The sequence below is a fragment of the Canis lupus genome, chromosome 15 (genome assembly GCF_003254725.2).
Source record: "Canis lupus dingo isolate Sandy chromosome 15, ASM325472v2, whole genome shotgun sequence".
NCBI classification, from domain to species: Eukaryota; Metazoa; Chordata; class Mammalia; order Carnivora; family Canidae; genus Canis; species Canis lupus.
The window spans coordinates 54,501,897-54,524,208 of NC_064257.1; the positions used below are offsets into that span (position 1 = coordinate 54,501,897).

At 38.1% G+C, this 22,312-nt stretch overlaps 1 protein-coding gene and 1 long non-coding RNA gene across 8 annotated transcripts in view; one reads left to right on the plus strand and one right to left on the minus strand.

The window, feature by feature from the left end:
- The window catches only part of LOC112654362 (uncharacterized), a 54,999-nt gene extending 38,193 nt beyond the window's left edge, over positions 1 to 16,806 (minus strand). For all 4 annotated transcript variants that reach the window (XR_007402371.1, XR_004805160.2, XR_003132941.3 and 1 more), the window contains exons 1-2: positions 16,496 to 16,806; positions 3,970 to 4,142 (exon numbers count right to left, since the gene is read on the minus strand). This is a non-coding gene — a long non-coding RNA (uncharacterized LOC112654362). The remainder of the gene's footprint in view (positions 1 to 3,969; positions 4,143 to 16,495) is intronic.
- A 172-nt stretch (positions 16,807 to 16,978) lies between these two features.
- The window catches only part of GLRB (glycine receptor beta), a 92,927-nt gene continuing 87,593 nt past the window's right edge, over positions 16,979 to 22,312 (plus strand). Inside the window, exons 1-2 of one of the 4 annotated variants that reach the window (XM_025438808.3) lie at positions 16,979 to 17,082; positions 18,745 to 18,894. In XM_025438808.3, the coding sequence (XP_025294593.1) occupies positions 18,773 to 18,894 (122 nt within the window). In that variant the 5' untranslated portion in view covers positions 16,979 to 17,082; positions 18,745 to 18,772. Of the gene's footprint in view, positions 17,083 to 18,744; positions 18,950 to 21,887; positions 21,931 to 22,312 lie in introns of those variants that run through there. The other 3 variants (XM_049094312.1, XM_025438811.3, XM_035699107.2) reach the window with 3 other exon arrangements.

The following is a 22,312-nucleotide window of genomic DNA, read 5'->3' on the forward strand; positions in this document are numbered from 1 at the left end:
TTCTCTCAGCTTTAGCATATGGTTATTATCCAGACTTTTGGGTGTGACCATTAGGTATGGATGAGGGAGGGTGTTCTATAATCTCCTGATTAAATCTCAGTCTTTTCACTGGGGCCTGTGTATCTGGCCTGTGACCTTCACAAGTGTTTCTTCTTGTATAGCTTCCCACATAGGTGAACAGGAAGGCTGGAGGGGGCTGGAAGGAGCGAACAGCTTTGCCCCTGGAGAGTAGGTCTTTGTTACAGAGAAGGCTCTGGGCATACATCACTGCGGTTTACTCTTCCTTTCCCGCTCTCTCCAGTCTTCACTGTGACAACCTGTGGGGGTTTCTCAAAGTAAAGCCCATGAGGCATGGAGCTCCCTAGGACTTCAGCCCCCAGGAGTGTCTCACTCTCATACCAATTCACACTCAGCCTCCAGTAATTTCTCAAAATGACCATTAAAGCTTCCGATGGCTCCAGTGTATGGTTCTAGTGGCCTCTGCTCCAAATGAACAGATTTCAGCTGCAAGACTCCGGATTTTCCTATCTCTGCAAATTTAATTCTCTGATAGGTCTCAGAAAAATCATTGATTTCCAGTTTGTCCAGCTTTCTCTTGTGAGGATAGGAATTGCAACTCCCAAGCTCTTTATATCTGAAACTGGAAGGCCCTAATCTAGTCTTTATCATTATAAATATACTTGTTTGGGGCCTCATTTAATGCTTTTAGTGTTATATCTTACTTTATCTGATTTTTAAAATTATCATTTGTTTAGAACCTTCTTAGTCATGTCATTATTATTAGCTTTTCTATGTAATTTTATTTCGTTTTGTGCCTTATAAAAAGCACATAGCTGGATCTTTTCTTAATCTAACCTGGCATTTATCCTGTAATAGGATAATTCAACCCATTACTCTCATACTGTCATTGCTTTGTGTTGTGAGGATTCTGACATTTGATTTTCCGAATTGATGATTTGTTGTTAGCAATCTGTTTTAAGATTTCCCTTATTAACCTTTTTTATACAAAAAAATCATGTTATTGTTGTTTTTAAAATTATAAAACTTTTTCATCCTCTTCTAATTTTTTTGAAATGTTTTCTTATATTAAGGATTCATTTTTATTTCCTTACTCCTACTGAGGATGTCTTCCCCAGGTGCTAAGAATATAAAAACGAATTCAATCACCAGTTGGCTAGGAGCCAATGGACTGGCAAGCTGTGACACCCAGGCTGAGAGCCCTGTTTGGAAGCCTCTAGGTTACTAAGCTCTTATGGAGCGAGCAAGAAGATGCATTTTTCTCCTGGCTTTCCATTCCCCTGGCACAGTCCTTGCCTCAGTAGGATACAATAGGTAAGTGCATTATGCTTTTCCTGTGCTCTGATCACAATGCAGATAAGAACAGTTCCTCTGTGACGGCCATGGCAAGGGAAGGCATCACCCCAATTTCCTTATGCAAGTTCTTTCAGACTGCATGGTCTTGCATGATAAAAATTGCTTCTTGCAGAGCCTCTTTGTAAAAGAAAACCCTTTTAAGATTGATTCCCCACATTGGGGTGCCCAGGTGGCTCAGTCAGGTAAGCCTTTGATTAAGCCTTTGGCTCAGGTCATGATCCCAGAGTCCTGCGATAGAGCCCCACATCGAGGTCCCTGCTCAGTAGGGAGTCTGCTTTTCCCTTCGCCCTTTCCCCTCTCTCATGCTCACTCTTTGAAAAAAAAAAAAAAAAAAAAAAAGATTGATTCCTATGTGAGGTGGATGGGGGGGATGGGCATTAAGGAGGGCACGTGATATAATGAGCCCTGGGTGTTATATGCAACTGATGAATCACTAAATTCTACCTCTGAAACTAATAATACACTATATGTTAAATAAATTGAATTTAAATTAAGAAAAAAAACTAGGGGTCCCTGGGGACTCAGCGGTTTAGTACCTGCCTTCTGCCCAGGGCATGATCCTGAAGTCCAGGGATCGAGTCCCATGTCAGGCTCCCTGTATGGAGCTGGCTTCTCCCTCTGCCTGTCTCTGCCTTTCTCTCTCTCCTTCTCTGTGTCTCTCATGAATAAATAAAGTCTTTAAAAAAAAAAAAGATTGATGCCCATGCTTCTCCCTAAGCTTGTGTCCCTTGGCCCAATCCTCCAACACAATTTCTCAACACACATATGCTCACAAACTAATTACCAAAGAGGTAATTTTTAAAAGAAATAATTTATTAGTAACAGGGGAAGCCATATTTAAAGCATCTCATTAGTTATTATTAACTCTTTCCATCTTCTTGAATAACTATTAGATAAGGTAACTTTCATATTGGAGTCTGTTCAAATACAGCAATATATGTCTGAAGAAGACTGAAGAATTTTTATATTTTGTTCTTTGTAAGCCAAAGAAAGCCTTACATTTGAATTTGCTAAAGTAAAGAAATATATCTATATCTACGTAATCAGAAAAATGCTTCAATTATTATTTCGTATCTGGCCACGCTTAAGCCCTCACATTTCAAGAAACAGGCCTCTTCATTTTCACGATTTATCAGGATAGTATTTGGTGAAAATGAAGAGGCCTATTTCTTGAAATGCATTTTTGTCTACTTGTCAGCATGGAGATGACAAAGTACATTGCCTCCAAAACAATGGAAATAATATTAAATTCACTAAGCTTTATTCACATGTTAACATTCCAGTTTCTTTTGACCTTCTTAAATTTTGGCATACATCCTCCTTCTCTGCTTTTCTGATCTTCTAGATCAATTCCATTTGGAGCTACAAATTTGTTAAAAGCAACATTTAAGTGTTCATGACGAAACCAGTGAAATTGCATTAAATGCCATCTATTGTAAATTTTGAGATATATCGTTTCACTAACCTAATAAAATCTCTATTGCCTTTAGCTATTCCATCAGTATCACTGAACTTGATTTGGCATCTGGTTGAGACAACTTCTGTCTTGGTTTTCAAATGGAAGCAATTAACTCAGTCAATTGTACATAGTTTTCCCAGGAACTATGCTAACTAAAACAGAATGTCAAAAGATGAAGAATTATTTCTAGATATTTCTATATTTCTTCTGACGACACACTAAAATAAGAACAAGAACAACAACAATAAAAAACCCATAATTTTCTGAGGCATAGACTCAGGTGTCAGATATGATATTTACTTCTTTTATGTTTGTTTTCTTCAATATGTCTCATTTTATTCCATATTAGAAAAAAAGGTGTTGAGTCGTTTATCCTTAAGAAAGCCAACTAAGTGATTCATCTGGGAATTTTCCAGAACACATGGACAGAAATTTATCTTAAATAGCTAAGAATTCTGACCTTATTTTGTTATAGATTTCTTCAGAAATTAGGCAGATGAAATCCTGAACTCATAAATCTAGTGGAAAGGATTTCTTAGGGATCCTCCAAAGCCCAAGTCTGAGATACAAATAACTCTCTTCTTTTCTTTTAAATATTCTCAATACAAGCCTGCCTATTGCATGCAAATATGTAAAGTTCCTTTTATACAACTGCCTTCTGTTCTGGCCTCAAGCTTTTAGTGGCTCAGAGATCCCCACTTACTGGCACAGTAGTCAAGGTGGAAGTTCCTTGAATAGCATTGATTTGTGTTAGAGTGTCCATTCTTGCCAGTAATATTTTTATTTTTGTTTTTAGATACAAAATTATTTTGTAAATACCATTGGGAAACAGCCAGTTATCAATGAAGGATATAGGTTGATTGATGCTGAAGTTTTGTGTGCAATTAACTGGAGACATTTAAATTCTTTTAAAAATCCCACAAATAATCCTTTAAATCAATTTTACAGCTATTTAATAAAAATACCAAAAAGGAATTGATATGCCAGAAAAATGAAATAATGATAACGTGCTATGTTGGAATCACAATATGTTACATTGGAAGAGGTTTACTCTCAGTGCAAATTCATTACATTGTCTGCTTAATCTATCTTAAGGAAACTCTTTAATATTTGGAAAGAGTTCAGAATCAACATACCCTTTTGTGAATCATACTTCTTCAATGTAAATCCTCTTGTGTTTTATCCTCCACTTGAAATTTTAACTCTTCAGCATGGTGTTCAGTGTTCTTCATTACCTGATCTGACTTGCCTCTCCAGTGTTATCTTCCCCTTTCCTACAAGGTTCCAGCCATACTGTAGTTCTGAATACCTGTTGGGTTCACACTCAGGTCAAATGTCCATATACATCCTGGTCTGCATGTTTAGAAAAAAAATCTTTGCACCAAAAAGGACTTTTATCTATCAAACTTCTAGTTATTCTACAAGGTTCATTTTAATAATCTCTTTTGGGAAACCTGCATGAGTCCTCCAGTCTGAGCTATGTGCCCCAGAGTGCTCTGTACTTACCTGTGTGACAACTCTTAACCACAGTATTTTTCAAATGTCTGTTTCCACTACTTTGCTTTGTTTTGTGTTTTTAAAGATTTTGTTTATTTAATGACAAAGAGAGAGAGAGCCAGACAGCATAAGTGGGAGGAATGAGAGAAGAAGATGCAGCCTCCCCCCTGAACAGGGAGCCGGATATGGGGCTGGATCCTAGGACCTGGGGATCATGACTTGAGCCAAAGGCAGATGCTTAACCAACTGACCCATCCACATCCCCCTGTTTCCCCTACTTTGGATCACTTTCAGGTAGGTATCATTTCTTACTGGTTTTTATATTTAAGTTGCCTATGTAATGTTTGGCCCACAGTAAATATCTAAAACATGTTTTTATTCAAATAAAAATAGAGAAAAATGAGCTATATAGTATTACTTCAGTCATAATGAGTACTTTTCTTACTTAAAAAAATACTGTCTACTATTGTTCTAGCACTCTATCATTTCTATCTTCATAAGCTTTCAATAAGCAGATCACTCCTAGGTCTGATTAATTTATAAAGAAGGTATAGGAAACTGAATTGAATAAAATGGAATAATAAACAAAAGAAATTTAACACAAAATAAGAAATAAAAATCAAAAGTCCATTAACTATTTTGTCTTGGAATAAAAAGTTATTACTTTGAAGTATCAATTTTGACTAATGATGGAGTCCATAAATGCTTAGGGAATTCTCTTCCTGTTGGCACTTTTTATTTTTTATTTTTTTCCTGTTGGCACTTTGATGACATACATATGGTGTTGAAAATGTCAGACTGCTCTCTGTTAATATTTTTGGAGACTTCTATCTCTATCTATCTATCTATCTATCTATCTATCTATCTATCTATCTATCATCTATCTATCATTTATCTATTCATCTATTTTTACCAATTCGATTTTCCCTTCAGTATTGTGTTTTGACTTTCCATATATTGTCTTTAAAGTTCTATACGATAAATCATTTACACAAAACAGAGTATTTTCATGAAATGAAAATTTTAACAACTCTTCTATCTTTCCGAGATTTTAATTCTGGCTCTAATACATAGAATACATACTATGTATTTCATACATAGTATGAAATGTACATAGAAATACATAGAAAAAAATGAGAAAAGATATCTACCTCAGAGTTGGAAATACTGTACATAAAGCTTCTGGTATAAGGTAAATAATTTATGCTTGTTTTGTATCCTTTATCTCATTCTTACCTCTTTTTCTTGTGAACCTCATCTCAGTTATTGAAAATGCCAGACTGTAGTCTTTTATTATGTTAATTATCCTTTCTTAATTTTCAAAATCTCTTTCCTCTTTACTTCCAGAATTTTACTTCCTTATCTATTTTAACAATTCTTCCATCTTTCCTCTAAGTGGAAGCATCTCCAAAGAGATAGCTGGATTTCTTTCCCTGTATTTTCCCTTAGTGTATCAGTTGGTATTGTGCCTTATATTACATTGTCATCCTTGACTTTCTCCTGCCAAATATCACTATTTGGTGCCTCAAAACAATGCATCCGAAATAGAACATTTCATCTTTCTTACAACTGCCCTTCTTCTGTCCCATACTTCTATAAATATCCCATCAGCCACCTACTTATTCAAATTCAAAAACCATGAGTGGTACTTGAGTGTTTTTCACTACCCTCCACATTGAATCGCATTATAAATAACGTGGATCCTTCTTTTGAAATCTCTCTCACATATATTATTTTCTCTATTTCAGCGGCTTTTTCAAAGTCCTGTCACACATCTATCTCGGCTATCCATTCTAGTTGCTGTGTCCAAAGTCCAAAATAGTATGTCTGAAACCTTTCCTTCTACCTTCAGAATAAGAAAATAAATTAATAAACTGATACCTAAGTAGTCAATAAAATGAGAGTCTTCACCGTGCTTTTCTTTTTGTATCTGCTTATAGTACTTGTCAAGGGCTAAATTATATTTGCCCCCCCCCCTCAAATGTCTACATTGAAGTCCCAACTCCAGTATCTTAGAATGCAACCATATTTGGAGATAAGATCTTTAAAGAGGTGATTAAAATGATCTTGTTAGGAAAGAGCCTTAATCCAATAAGACAAGTGTCCTTATAAGAAGAGGAAAGGGAAGAAAAAGAAGGGAGGGAGTGCCTGGCCGCCTCAGTTAGTAGAACATGCAACTCTTGATCTTGGGGTTGTGAGTTTGAGCCCCACATTGAGAGTAGAGATTAGTTAAAAAGTAAATCTTGAAGAAGGAAGAAGAAGAAGAAGAAGAAGAAGAAGAAGAAGAAGGAGGAGGAGGAGGAGGAGGAGGAGGAGGAGGAGGAGGAGGAGGAGGAGGAGGAGGGGGAAAGAGGAGGAGGAGGAAAGAGGAGGAGGAGGAAGAAGAAGAAGAGGAGGAGGTGAGGAAGAGGAGGAGATGGGATGACCATATGAAGAGGTAGCAAGTGAGGCAAAAAGAGAGACCTTAGAGGAAACCAACCCTGCTGGCATTTTTTTTTTCCTGCTGGCATTTTGATCTTTGAGTTCTAGCCTCCAGAACTGTGACAATAATTTCTGCTGTTTAAACTCCAGTCTATGGTATTTCATTATGGTAGCCCTAGTAAATTAAAATGATTTTGACTTGGGTCAGATACTTTCCAATCAATAGGACATAGTACAGTTGAATATGTAAGGGGAGAGAAAGACAGCTCTAGCCAAAAGAGCAAGCAAAACTGTAGACACAGAGCTTCAGAGTCAGAATGTTTTTTGAGCAGTTTTATTTTTATTTCATATTGAAGTTTATTGTAGATTACCTAGCCTTTCAGAAGAAGCCTTTCAGCATTTTTGTTTTTAAATGTTGGAAGGCCTTGGTATGTTTAATGATGGAGTTAGTAGAGAAGGTTAAGATGAAGGTAAAGGAAAGAGAGAGGAGAATTGATGTACTATAGTTCCTGCATAAAACACAGGTGATAAGATTCAAAGCACAGGTGAGGGAATTGACCTTGGAGAGGACAAGAAACATAGAAGAGGAGATGTTTTATTTAACTGAATGGAAGGAGAAAAGAAAAATTCTTATCATAAGTAGATTTGTTGAATTAATCTTGAGGAATATCCATTCTGATGGCTTCCAGTTTCTCACTGGTTGACTGAGTAGGAAGTGGGATGTTCGGAGGTTTGAGAAGAGTGGAGAATGTATGAAATAACCATGGAAAACAACAGCAAACATAATAATATTGTTGTGTTTTTAAAGGGCCAAACTATTATAAATGTCATTTAAGCTACTGGTAAGTAATTAATCTGTTCACTCAGTTTTGGAGAAAGCAGGTAGTTGGCTTCACCCAGGGTTGGAGTTTTATCAGGGGAATACAGCAAAAGAGAAATGAAGCAGTGTAGTTCAGGATATTAATAAAAAAGCCATTCCTTGAAACTGCCTAACTGTAATTTTTATTCCTGTTTCAGCCACTGAACTGAAGTAGGACAAACAAAAGACACAAAATAACTACCCTATTGTTCCTCTGTTTTTGCTCATCCACATGCTTGCTTCTGCCATTCTCATTCTATCATGTTCCATATGCATTCCCCAACAACTGATCATCACCAGTCCTGGGAATTTTGCTTCATATACATCCCTAATAATCTCTGGCTTCTTCTATTTTCCAAGATGCTGCCTATGTTTGGGCCCATATAATTTTGTGTAGACTTTTACAACTTCCTCAGTACTCCTCTTGTTCCTTGTTTTGTCTCCTATCATTGTCTCCAAATGGCTGTTCAAGTAATCATTCTACAGAACAGACCTGATTATATAATTCCTTTTTCTTAAGTGCTTTGCTGCTATATTACAGCCCATAAAATGAACAACATTATATACGAGACCCTCCATAATCTGGCCCATCTCAACTTCTCCAGCTTTGTTTTCTGTCCATTTTTCCTCATATCATCAACTCTTTATATTCCAGTAAAATAAAACTACAAAAATATGGATATATCATGTAATCTATATCTATGTCTCACACATGTTTTTCTACTTGTTACGAATTCCTTTTTCCCTTTGGTCAATCTGGAATATCAATTTTAGAAAACCCAACTCAGACATCCTTTTGATAAGCAATGGGAATCCTTGCCCCTAGAGCCCCAAGCCAGTAAGAACTCACTCCTAGGAGGCCATAGATGCCTTTTACATGAGTTTTTTGTTGTAATGATAATACTCTAATGTTACGCTATTAGAGAGTGGTACATTTAAAAGAGGGGATAGTATTGTGCTTGGCTTATTTTAAGATTGATGGATATGATATTCATTGGTGTGGCACCTGTGGACCAGCACTCCTTCTTGCTCATTTTTAGTGAAAACTCTAATTTTTTTTTCTAAGGCTCAAGTCTTGGAATCATTGTGGAATTTTTCTTCCCTTCCATCTGTTGCCAAGTTTTCATTCTTCCCATTGCTAGCAATGCTGTCCTCTACTCTTGTTCTTGGCATATTATTTTAGGCACAAGACCTACCCCCTGACTGAAGCTTGTTTTGCTAATTCTTGATTATCCACTTCGTTTACTATTAGAACTCTCAAGATTTAATGCTAAATGCTGAACTCTCTCATGATGCTTGCAGTTTGTTTAAATCTATTGTTTGCTATGCTTCTCACAGAAAGAGAGCTCATTAAGGAAAGTTACCATGTTTTATACTTTCTAGAACTGTTTGTATAAACTATTGTATAAACTTTCTGAATTAAGAGTTGTCTCTTGCCTCTCCAGAATGTCTGTAAGATTTAATCATTTCTGTTTATCTTCACGGCCTTCATCTCATCCAGTCCTGTGCCTTATGTCATGATTACTCTAAGATCCTTTTAAACAGGCTCTGTGCCACTGGTCTCTTAGCTAACATTCTCCTCTTAAATAAATGCAAAAAGCATTGTTTTCACCATCCCTCTAATCTCCCAGGAGCCTATTCTTATACTGTTTTTTTGTTGGTTCATTTTATATATTGTTTACTGTTTTTTACTGAGCAGCATTTTATGAGTACTATTTCTTGGAACTCTAGGTCTATAGAAACTTAAACTTGTGGCAGAAAAAAAAAACCCAAAATAAAAAACAATAACAAAAACAAAACAACATGGATAAACACGTTAACAGAGATATTGGGTTAAATAACATTGAAATGTTCCTTTTCTTTTTTTTTTTGAAAAGTTTCTTTATGACATAGCAAAACATTGAAAATGCTAAAAGACTTTAAATATCTGAGAAGATACAATAGACAAAAATTCCAAGTTTATTTGTCATTAACTATTTCTTTTTTTTTCTCATGAAGCATACTGAGATCTGCCTTTGCATAGCACACACTTTAGGAAATGGTAACTGAGAGATTTTATCCAAACATTTTATTCTGATCCCATTTTTCCTAAGCCAACCCAATGCTTTATTGATTTTCCTGTTGGCTTCTCTTTCCCAACCAAGCCAACCTCAGAATTAGACTTTTATCTGTCATCTCTCACCCCTTCTGCTGATGCTGCTGTCCTCGAATAAATGTTCTTCTCCTGTACCAGTACTATATATAAATTCCATTGATAAAGTAAGTTTTAAAAATTAGGTTAGAGAGATATAAACTTTACAATCCACAGCAAGCTTAAGTAGTTCAAGATTACATGAGCTTAATTTCCTTGGTGAACCTGATTTTAAAGTCTTACTTTAAACCATAATAATTTGATAAATACCATGGCTTCCTTTCTATAACTTACTTTTAATATTTGTAGGACCATTACCTATTTACTTGCTTATTCTTAAAAAAAAAACAAAAACCTGCTAAAATAGAAAATAGAATGTTGGTTCTTGTCCATCTCTTATGCCATATACCTAAATTATAAATGGAGTTTACTGGTGTGAAAAATATGAAACATTTCCCACAAAGGCATAGATTTAGAATTCATGATTTGCACATTTCGAACTTTCAGTTGATCTAGCTTGATATTAGAAAACCTAGAAGAACAAATTTTTAATATTGACCATACATAGTATTTCTCTAATATTAATTGCTTACCTAGGTCTTTAAAAAAGAGAGATAACAACAAAAAAACACTGCTGATATTGTTTACAAGTTTCTAAAAAACAGATTTTTGGATTACTTTTTAAACTGATATGACATATTTGCTTTGGAGACTGGAGGAAGAGGGGATGTTGTCATCAACATTTAAGCCTTGAAATCCTGGTTGCTGGAGGAAAACATGACCTCTTCTCAGATCTGCAGCAATGATGATGGTCAAGATTCAAAGCTTGTCAAGAGAGGCAACTCTAACTTTGCTCAGACTTGGTAAAAACTGCAAATACTTTTGAAAGATTCCATTTGACTGGAAGATTTATGGGCTGAGTTACTAGTCATCTGCTTCTGCTGCAATAATTGCTACTATTGCCCCAGAGGAAGGTTTGGCTTTGAGTAGTCCTGAATAAGCCAACCTATCACATGCTAACTATGAAATAAAATAATACATAAGGTACATAAACCAATTTTTGGATGATGGTTGCCTTGTAATATCTACCTGGATGTGAAGAGCTTTGGCTAAAATCAATGATTTTGATAGAACTGATTTTGGACTAGCTTTGATGACACTAAATAAGTTGATTTCTTTTTTCCTAAGGCACATTCTTGAAGTTCAGTAGCAGTTATTTCCATGTTATTTCCATAGAGGTCAGTAATTTTTTCTCTTTCTTTTTTTTTTTTCTTTTTCTTTTTTTTATTTTTTCTCTTTCTTTGCTCAGGACTTGGGACCTATATCTGATTTACCTAAAAGTGATATCCTATCATGTAGGTGTTTTTTTTCAGTGAATACTCTAACAAAACATTAAAATCTTGATCTACTTTAAATTCTTGCACATCCAATTACAGATTGTTTCTCTCTGTGTGAGTAAGGGCTGATGAAGGATTGATAGATGATACAGAGGGCTTTTAACTGTTCAGAATTGTTTCTTAATTAGATGAAACGGTACAATGCTCAAATTCATAAATAGGAAGATCTTATTGATGTTTCTTATTTTATCTTCTCAAAATTACATTACAATTAATGTGGCGTTTTGGTTGTATATGAATGTTATTATAGGTGTCATGGGATATGATTGAATATATTATTCGTAGTCACAGGACACAAAAATATTTTAAGGGCCGTTTCCAGAATCAGACATACTTAATTGTATAACTCTCTCAATCATTGATTAGCAAAGTTATTAGCAAAATTTGTAAGAGTTCTATGATGCCTCTGAATCTCCATCTATAAGTTGTAATAAAATAGCATTGACCCCATGAAGTTGTTGAGGAGATCGTGAATTTAGCATGTTTTGTGTATATCTGGGAAATAGTATACCTTAATCAATAATGATAATTATTTTTACTGCCATTACACTGAATCAAAGAAAGTAAGTGAAAAATGATTCACATGTTAGTTCATATTTAGGCCTAACCTGGATTTGGAAGTAAGAGCCTGAATCTGTACTAGAACAGCCTCTTTGGCTTCAATTTCCTAATGTGCGATCAGAATTCTGTCTATGTCTAAAAATCAAGCTGCTTTACTCACCTATATGCAACCAGAATCAGAGTCTTAATATTCTATAGGACATTAAAGATGGAACAACCTCATTTCCTCCTCTTCCAACTCTATTATCCTAGATGAGTTAATTTCTCTTTTGAAGATTCTGATTTCTCATGAAAAGATACAGGCATGAAAATAACTTGCAAAGGTATCTTGAAGTTTTTAAAGTATAATTCAATGACATTCAATGACATTCAATGACAGTTTTAAAGTATAATTCAATGCAATTAATAAAAAGTGGCTATTATTATTTAAAGTTAGTTTAAAAATAATTAGGAGATTGGAGAACTTTTTAAGGATAATATGCTACTTGGAGAAACATGGAAGTGATGATCTTGGGCTATCAAATATTGTTTTCATTATTCCAATACGTTAAAACCGGCTGCTCATTGACAATTCCTAATATAAATTTTGCTGTCTTCTGAACTCATGAATATGTCTTCTGACATATTAATCTAATTATCCTCTGTTGTAATCTTCTCTTTATTTATATTTATAGTCCCATTATCTATTTGTGAACAATCTTTAAAGAAAATGAATTGGGGAAAAACACATCTAAAATAGCTGGACATAGGGTGCCTGGCTAACTCCTTGGGTAGAGCCTGTGACTCTTGATCTCAGGGTCATGAGTTCAGGCCCTACATTGGGTGTGGAGCCGACTTAAAATAAATTAATTAAAAAATAAATAAAACACTTGAACATGGTGGAAGAATTGGGAAAGGTGGTCAAAAGGTACAAACTTCCAATTATAAGGTAAATGAGTTCTGAGGATTTAAAGCACAACATGATGTCTATAGTTAACGTACTATATTATATGTTTGGAAGTTGCTAAGAAAGTAGATCTTAAAAGTTATCATCACAAGGAAAAAATTGTTAATTATATGTGGTGATGGATGTAGTAATTATTTTGCAGTATATACATATATCAAGCCAATATGTTGTACACCTAAAATTTATATTATGTTTGTATGTCAATTATATCTCAATAACATGGGGAAAAATAAAACAACTGGGCATGCTTTTCTTGGAAAATATATGGTGGTTATAATAGCATTTGGAGTGAAGTTATGATGAAAAATCTTATTATGATTTATAATCTGGACTACAAACAAATCAACATGATGCATAGAGAAGAAAAATTAAAAGGGAATTAATTTATATATTCCAGAGTAATGTTTTAAAACTCCTAAAGGCAATAGCAAGAGGGCTAAGGGCTTATGCCATATGAAAAACTAAGGTGGCAGGAAACACCTCTCTTTTTCTGGTGTTGGCTTCTCAATCTAACACAAGATATTTAGGACAGCATTTACATTTGATGATCAAATAAGATAAGTATTATAGGCCACATGAATCTGGGTACATAGGAAATAGGGTTCCTATTGAATATGTTGAGCTAGGCCTCATCATAGGATTCCAGGTAGATGTAAATAAAGGAACAAAAAAGCAGAAAGAATTGTGCAACAGGATCCCATTAATAAAAAAAAAAATCAATCATTCCATTAAAAACAAAAATAAAAAGAGGGGAGGTAAATTTATCTCTCTTCCCTGGACCACTTATTTAACATAAATTAAACTGTTTAGTTCTTAGAACAATTCCACAAGTTATGTGCTGTTCTTTTCATTTTACTGATGAGAAAACACAGCATTTAAAGAGGTTAAGCAAGTAGTCCAAAATTTACTCATTCATTCAACACTGTTCTAGGTGCTTAGGCAGTAACAATGGACAAAATCAGACACAAATCTCTGCCCTCATTGAGCTTATATTTTAGTGAGGAAAGACATGCAACACATATCAATAAGTTGTATGATATATTAAAAGGCAATAAATACTATGAAAAAGAAAAGGGAAAACAGGTAAAAGGGAATCATAAATCCTTAGTGGGGGGGGAGTTTGCATTTTTAAATAATATTAGATAAATGTCCTTGAGAGGGTTATGTTTCAGAACCAACTGGAGAAGTCAGGGAGTTGGACATGACTGGTTGGAGGAAGAGCATTGGAGTTTACTGGTGTGAAAAATATGAAATGTTTAAGGTTTAAGGAAGAGCTGGAGCCAACAGCCTTAGGTGGGCCCCAGTGTGGCACCAGCATGTTGAAGCAGCAGCAAGATCAGTGTGGATGAAGCCTAGAAATTAAGAGGAAGAGTGGTTCAAGAAGGCAGTATTTGGAGAGGGTGCATACCAATCGGAACCTTGTAGGGTACTGTGAACACTTGGGTTTAGAAACCAAGTGAAGTGATGAGTCATTGCTGGGTTCTGGGCTGAGGAGTGACATCATCTGACATGTGACATGTTTTGAAGATTTTTGGCTGCTGTGTTGAGAATACCAGTTGATAAGGGAGGCCAATGGTAGAGGCAAGGAGAGCAGCCAGGAAGCTATTACAATAATCCAACTTAGAGATAATGGTGACTCAGTCCATATTTGTTACAGCAAAAATAGTGAGAGACAGTTTCCTCATAGTTTGGATGTTGGGAGGGAGACCAAGAGAGGAATCAAAAACAATTTTTGAGACTTTTTGGCCTGAGCAACTGGAAGAAAGTGGTTGTCATCAAATGAGAAGGCTGAGTGTGGAACCAATTTGGGGGAGAAGAACATTAGTTTCATTTTGGATGTGTTAGGTACAAAATGTTTATTAAATGTTCAAGTTGAGACACTGAGAAGGCAATTGGATCTATGAGTCTAGTGTTCTGGAAAGAAGTCTAGTTTGGAGAAATAAATTTGGGGGTCAACAACAGTGGCACTGAAAGCCATGTAACTGGATGAAATTACTAAGACAGTGAATGGAGACTTAAAAAATAGAGAAAGTAGACTAACTCTTGATAGGATGAGGGAAATAGATTATTTCATGAAATTATCAGGAAGCTTTCCCTTTGGCAATACAAAGCAAGCTATATAAATAGAGGTGATTTGATCATTTTCATAGACTCAAAATTCTGAACTTCACAGATTTATAAATCTGGTAGAGGTCATTTTGGGTCACCAACCGTATTTCCTAAACTTGGGGCAGAAACCAAAAACGAATCTAAACCTATCTAAACAGTTGGGCATGGTTTTCTTATGAATTAACTAATTCTCCAATATTATATCTGTAAGTGGCACAATCAAAAGACAATACTAGGGAAGGTAAGTCAGTCAATTTTAGGTATTTGCAACACATAAGCTCTTCTAAATGGGTTTCTAAGATTTTGTAAGTAAAAGGTAAGTCTATTTCGATATAAGAATCTGAATATCCTATTATTCCAAACTCTTAGTGATACCTTGATTATGAGAAAACCAAGTTTAAGGTTTTCTTTGATTTCTGAACTCCCTTGGTTGCATGAAACCTATTATCCTTCTCTAGAGGATGAAAAATGATTTTCCCTCTACCTTTCTAGGTTCTTGGCTAACCTTTCCTCCCACACCCCAATAAAAGACAGATTAACAGGAGAAAGACAAACAGAAGTTTAATAACGTGTGTACCTCTTGTATGCTTGGGAGACAACCAGGAAAACTGAGTAACTCTCTGAAATGGCCCAAGCCACGATCTTAAAAACCGTCTATTATTAAAGACCAAAGAAGACGTTGGGGGGGCAGGGGGTTGTCAGGGAGGAAGGCTAGTTATGGGAGGTTACCAGGAAAAAACACAGTAACTAAGGGTATGGCTGTTATACAGATTTAAGTCAATAAGGTTTCCTATAGATTTAGATTTAGGCATCCTCCTCTCTCTGGTAGAGAGAAAAAGAGAGGGGGAGAGGGAGAGGGAGAGGGAGAGAGAGAGCAAGAGAGAGAGAGAGAGAGAGAAAGACTCTTACAAATGGAGGCTTCCCTTATAAATATGAACTTTTTTTTTTTTTTTTTTTTACACAAAAGGGTGACTTCTACTCAGTTTTCACTTATGTCTGCTGTTCCTTAAAAATAATCCACTCAAAGTTATCCTTATTCCAAAGAGATATATTTTGGGGTAGCAGATTCTGTTCCTCCCCACTTCCTTACACGGCTCATTCTCCAAAACCTCTATCTTCTTAAACTTATATGATCAACGCAGATCTCCTTTATATACTCGTAAAACCCAAAGTCCTATCCTGATCCAATTTGGAGGCTCCAAATAGGGTAGCTTTTTAAATAAAATAATGATCAAATGCTAACCTTAGCAGAACACCTTGTGAAGCTTATAGAACATGGTCATATACAGGGAATGTTCCTTTCCTATCATATGATATGGGATGAAGTATTTATTAGGGGATACACCGTCGGTCCAAATGTACAGTGCTTTCTCTCTTTTTTTTTTTTTTTTTGCTTTCTCTTTTTGTAAAGATTTATTTATTTGAGAGAGGGCCCACAGGAGTAGGGGGGGGCGGAGGAGGAGGAGAGAGAATCTCCAGCAGATTCCTCTCTGAGCCTGAAGCCCCACCACCGTGAGGTCAGGGCCTGAGCCAAAATCAGGAGTTGGAAGCTTAGTGCCTGAGCCACCCAGTGCCCCTTAGACGACACTTTCTCAATAAAAAAAAAAAGTTAATTAGCTATACCGTCAAGGGGTAAAGGGAAAGGTTTGTCTATCACCCAAAGGTGCATCGTCAAAGGCGAGGCTCCTAGAAAACCAGAGGAACCAACCAGCGCTTTACCACCAGAAGGCCAAGGTCTTACCTGACTCAAAAAGTGTAACCATCAGACGTTGAGTCTGGTAAATGGGATGTGAATCCCTTAGTACGTTCGAGCTTCACCTTCGGCCACGACCTGCGTAAGATTTAAAGGAGGCGCAGAGGTCGGGGCGTTCCCGCAGGGCTCGAGGGCTTCGCTCCCCCGGGCCGGTCTAAGGTCGCTTAGAAAGGTCGGGCTTTGGGAGCTGCTGGGGGGACTCGGGGGCCGCGTCGGGTGCAGGGGTCCCGGGACGCGCCCGCTGGGCTCGAGGGCATCCGCTGTTCTCGCGGCTCCCGGCGCGGCTGCAGCGCTGGGCCGCAGGGTCCCCCCCGGGCCGCCCCCGCCCCTCCCCCTCCCGCTCCCCGGCCCCCGCCCCCCGCCCCCGCCCCCCGCCCCCCGCTCCCCGGCCCCCAGCTCCCGAGCACGGCGGCGGCGGCGCGTCACGGCGCAGGCTCCGCGGCCCGAGCAGGCGCGTCAGGCGGGCTCGGCGGGGGCGCGGGCGGCGGGGACGCGGCTGCCCCCGCGCTGCGCCCGCCGCACCCCCGGGAGCCGCCGCCGCGTCCTCGCCGGGCGCCGCGGGCGGGGAGCCTCGGGTAAGCGGCGGGGGCTCCGCTCGGCGGGGCGGGGGCGGGGGCGGCGGGGGCGGCCGAGCCGGGCTCTAAGGCAAGTCCCGGTCCGGCGCCCGCCGGTGGAGGCGCGCGGAGCCGGCGCGGGGAGAGGGGCGCGGGGGTGCGGACGGGGGGCGCGGGGATGGGGACGGGGGTGCGGGGACGGGGACGGGGGTGCGGGCCGCGGGGATGCGGACGGGGGTGCAGGGATGCGGGGCGCTGGAGGCGCGGGATGCGGGGATGCGGGGCGCGCAGGGGATGCGGGGATGGAGGGTGCTGGGGGCGCAGGGATGCGGGGCGCTCGGGGGATGCGGGGCGCGGGGGCCGCTCAGGGGATGCGGGGCGCGGGGGGGGCGCAGGCTTTGCGGGGCGGCCCCCGGCGCCGAGCGGTCTGCGAAGCGGCTTGGGCCGGCGGCCGGCGGAGGTGGGAGGCGCCGCGGAGCGCGGGCGGCGGGGCCGGGGCCGGGGCCGGGGCCGGGGCGGGCGGTGGTCCCGGGGGGGGGGGGGGGGCGGCGAGGCGGGAGCCCGGGGCGCGGGGCCCCCGGGAAGTTGGCCGCGGAGCCGCCGCTGTCGTGCGCGGGGGCCGGCACCGAGCCCTTCGGGTGCAGGAGAAATGGTAGAAAATGAGAATTCCGGGGAGAAAGGGGGATGCGGAATACGCCGGAGACGGAGGAGAAGCAAGAGTCAAGGGCGAGATGGGCGTTAAGTGAACGGGAGGCACCGAGAGGCCCCTCCGTCTGCAGAAAACGGTGCTGGAGAAACGGTTTGTGGCCTGGAAAGGAAGGACTGCAGGAGGCTTAGACATTCCGGCTTCACGACACGCTTCAAGTTCTCCCTCTTTTTTTTTTTTTTTTTTTTTGGATGCGTCCGACCGGCAAGAATATAATTCTCCTTTGAGCATAGAAAATGTTATTAAAATAGGACTAAGAAGATTATTTGGAAGAGTCTGACCATACTTGCTGGGTTGTTTTTTTTTTTTTTCATGTTATATTACCTAGAATTTGTGATGTCGAAAATCATTTTCAGTAAATATTAGTAACATGAAAGTGGGAAAGGCAACCTTAAATCAATGTGCACCCTTTTGGGGTAAAAGGTAACTTGCAAATTTAATGTGTACAATTAAGAAGAATGAATTTAAAGTGTGAAACTTTTGAAACTAATTTTTTCTTTTATCTCTGTCAGTTCTTTAATAGTTAGAATTGTCTTTCCCATTAGAACAGCTTTATTGCTTTTGAAAAAAATATACATGCAAAATTTAAAAATAAAGAGATTTTTAAAAGAAATGAGAAACTAAACGTACAAGAGGACGATGACCATTTTAAGCACCGTGTTAGACATCCTTCCAGGTAGCTTTCTAAACATGCATTGATATACTGTGCAATTCAATGTCAATTTACGATTTTCTGTGACTATAAAATCAGAAATGTTGCATATACCTCCTTGGGATTGTATTTTCTATGGGCCGTTAGTCCGTTATTTAATCCTTACCACTAAACATCACAAATATATATTGAAGGCTAACCACATAGGTTTGAGCAATGAAAATCTCATGTACAAATGCACTCGTCCATTGGATAGTAATGGTCATACGCCTTAGAGTCGTATTATTACTGCTTTTTGTAAACATTTTCTTGTTCTTTCTTGTAGATTGATCTCCTGAGATTTAACTTTCAAGATGAAGTTTTTATTGGCGATAGCCTTTTTTATTTTAATTTCCTTGTGGGTTGAAGAAGCGTATTCTAAAGAGAAGTCTTCCAAGAAAGGAAAGGGGAAAAAGAAGCAGTATCTATGCCCATCGTACGTTCTTCATGTCTTATATTATTATATGGAGAAATGTTACTGCGTTATCAAAGTAAGGTGGTTTATTGAGACACATATCAGCAGAACTTTTCTTATCAGAATATGTACCCACGAGAGAGGTTTTAGAATGTGATAGCTAATTCCTAGTGTTTAAGGTAAAGTTTTATAAAGTTTTGCTCGTCCTCTGGGATTACATGATTTTTATACATTTTCTATAAAATCATAAAAAAAATAACTATTTATTTTTTACCCTACCTGTGCAACTATAATCAGATACTAAAATTCCATGTTTTGAGCAAATACCAGTTCAAAAAGATGGCTTTTTAAAAAAAATTCCTAAGAATGAATATCAGTTTTAAAATTAGTTAGCCAAGGTATGATTTTAGGATGTATTTAGTTTATGTTGATGCATGGAAGAAGAAAATTCACATGATAGGTCAGTTTTTTATTTCAATATTTTTCTGCAAAGGACCTAGATTGGAAAATTAGGATATTTTTCAAGAGCTGTGTCACTAAACTTGAAGTTACCTGTAAAAACAAAATTTAAATCCAAATTGCCCACTCCTTTTGTGGTTTGGACTTTCTTTCTTTTTTTTTTTTTTTTTCCAATAGGAAGGGTTAATATTACTGGCAAATAACAGCATATCTTTAATGGTACCTAACGGTTAGAGCAATTGAAGAGTATGTCAGTAAATAACTTTCACAAATATGTGTTTTTAGGTAATGAGATAACCTATGCAGTAATCTGGAATAAGAATTCATTTGCTGTTACGGGTCATCTTTTAATTAAGATTTTTTAAATGCCGTATTGGTCACGGGTAACGCTTCAGCATCAATATTACCAAAAGGTAGACTAGAGGATTCTGTAAGAGATAGTAAGGCACATTCTGGGAAGTTTATTTTGTTAAGAAAGGATATAAGAATTGGTATTTTGGAATGGATACTTTTATAAATATATGAGATTAGAAGTCTGGAGACAGAGTCATGATGCATATATAGTCTAGCATTAAATAAAGCTCCCAATTTAGAAGTATCTCCTGGTTTATAGTCTTGCATTAAATAAAGCTCCCAATTTAGAAGTATCTCCTGGTTTTCAAGTTTATTAGTCCTGCTTGTTTGAGTGCTGCAGAGTCTGATATCAGGGCCAGATTTCTGGGTTTGTAACAGGATGGCCCTGATAATACTGATGTGTCCCTCCTCGGCCACCTGCCAATTGGGTATGAAGTATCTGATGGGGCAGGTTCAGGAATAATCACCATCTGCAGCTTTCACTACTCTTGAGTGTTCAGAGTTTTTGCATCACAACCAGGAGATAAGCGTTTTAGGGAACTGGACATTGTCAGGCCTTACTCCTCCCAAGCGAAAGGACGTATACTCATGTTTTAGATATTTTTATATTAACTTTTTACTTGATGAATGTTGGCATATTGATATAAACTGTTGCATGTGTCTTACAGTCATGGTGATCCTATGTGTAGAGTCAGGCCAACTTCAGCCAGTCAGGTTTCTCTATATGTGAAAGTTGATAGGGCCTTTTTCCTCTGCCTCCTGCCCACCTCCCCTCCCCTATCAAATGTCATCAATCAGAGTTCTGACAATGGTGACAGCAAGCCTTAGGATTACCACATTATCTTTTTTAAAGATTCATTTTATTTATTTATATTTTTACAGATTTTATTTATTGCTTGATGAGAGACACAGAAAGAGAGGCAGAGACATAGGTAGAGGGAGAAGCAGACTCCCTGTGGAGAGCCTGACCGGACTCAATCTCAGGACCCTGGGATCGCGACTTGAGCCAAAGGCAGATGCTCAACCACTGAGCTACCCAGGTGTCCCTTAAGATTTATTTTATTTATTTTAGAGAAGGGTAGGGGCAGAGGAAGAGAGTCTTCAAGCAGACCACCCCGCTGAACATGGAGCCCAACATGGGCTCGATCTCACAACCTGTAAGAGCACCACCTGAACCAAAACAAAGAGTCGGATGCTTGATTGACTGAGCCATCCGGGCGCCCTTAACTACAGACTATCTTACAAGAGTTCTTTAGAAGACATTTTGTCCCTTTTCAGAATTACACTATTGTCTTACATATAAACTGGTTATATCCTTACAGTATCTATAGTTATTAAAGACAAATTTTTAAAGTTGTTTCTAGTAGGTTAAGAGTGAAACATTTAGGTTCTCTTTTGGTGAATATGGAAATCATCAAATAGAAGACCCAATATACACTTGGTAAGCCCATATCACAGTATTTTAGGCATGCTGTATAATTAATTGAAACTTTATTTTTGAAAAATTTTACCATGAAATTTAAAAGTATAATTTTATTTTATTTTATTATAATTATGAGACTAAAAGATAAAACTTTATTAACAGTTGCCATGGTGATGCTGCCAAAAATCTGAGGTATTAAAAAGTAGATGTGCCTTGGAGAATAAGATCTTTTTTTTTTTTAAGATTTTATTTATTATTCATGAGAGACCCAGAGAGAGAGAGAGAGAGGCAGAGAGAGAGAGAAGCAGGCTCCCCGCAGAGAGCCCGATGTGGGACTCAATCCTGGGATTCCAGGATCATGTCCTGAGCCAAAGGCAGGTGCTAAACTGCTGAGCCACCCAGGGATCCCCAGAGAATAAGATCTATACATTTTTTTGTTTGAGCATTTTATTAAGAATTTTGATTTATTATCACTGATGATGAACTTCAGAAGACTAGAATTTTCTGTTTGGATACATTATATTAAATTTTGTTGAACATCCAGATTAAGAATCTTAGCTATAATAATGTGCTGTAAAAGAACATGCAAATCATTTGTATATTAAAGCATGATCCAGTTAGCTTATCTCATATAAATCGATAAAGTATAAAACATTTTGACTAAGAGGAATATTTGAGATTATGAAAGTTAGGCAGATACCACCATAATGCCCTTTAATATAGCGATCTCTTGCTCAGTGATTTTTAAAATTTATTTAGACTTTTTTTTTTTAAAAGAGTTGCTGAAACAGTGGGGTTGTATACACGTATGCAGTTAATGTGTGAGTATAGCAAACGTTTCCCCTTCTACTGTTGTAACAATATCCTCTCCCCCAACCAAGACTATAAATAAGAAGAAAAAGGTTTTAAAGTGTAGAGGAAATAAAAGGCTTGGGGTCCTTAACATTGTGGGGTTTAATCTTGAGGCTGAGCTTGAATTGTATCATAAACTTTTCCTGGCTCTTTTCCTACTTTTTCTTTAACTCACATTGTTTTGAGATGCTATCACATAAATTTATGCTATTGTTTTCTGATGTATAAGTGAAACACTGGTACCACATTGACAAGCAATCTGATAAATTTCCTTTCAAAAACTTCAGAAATTTAATAATTATTAAAATATAAGAAATAAACTGTAAATGAGAAAATGTTTTTGATTAGGTC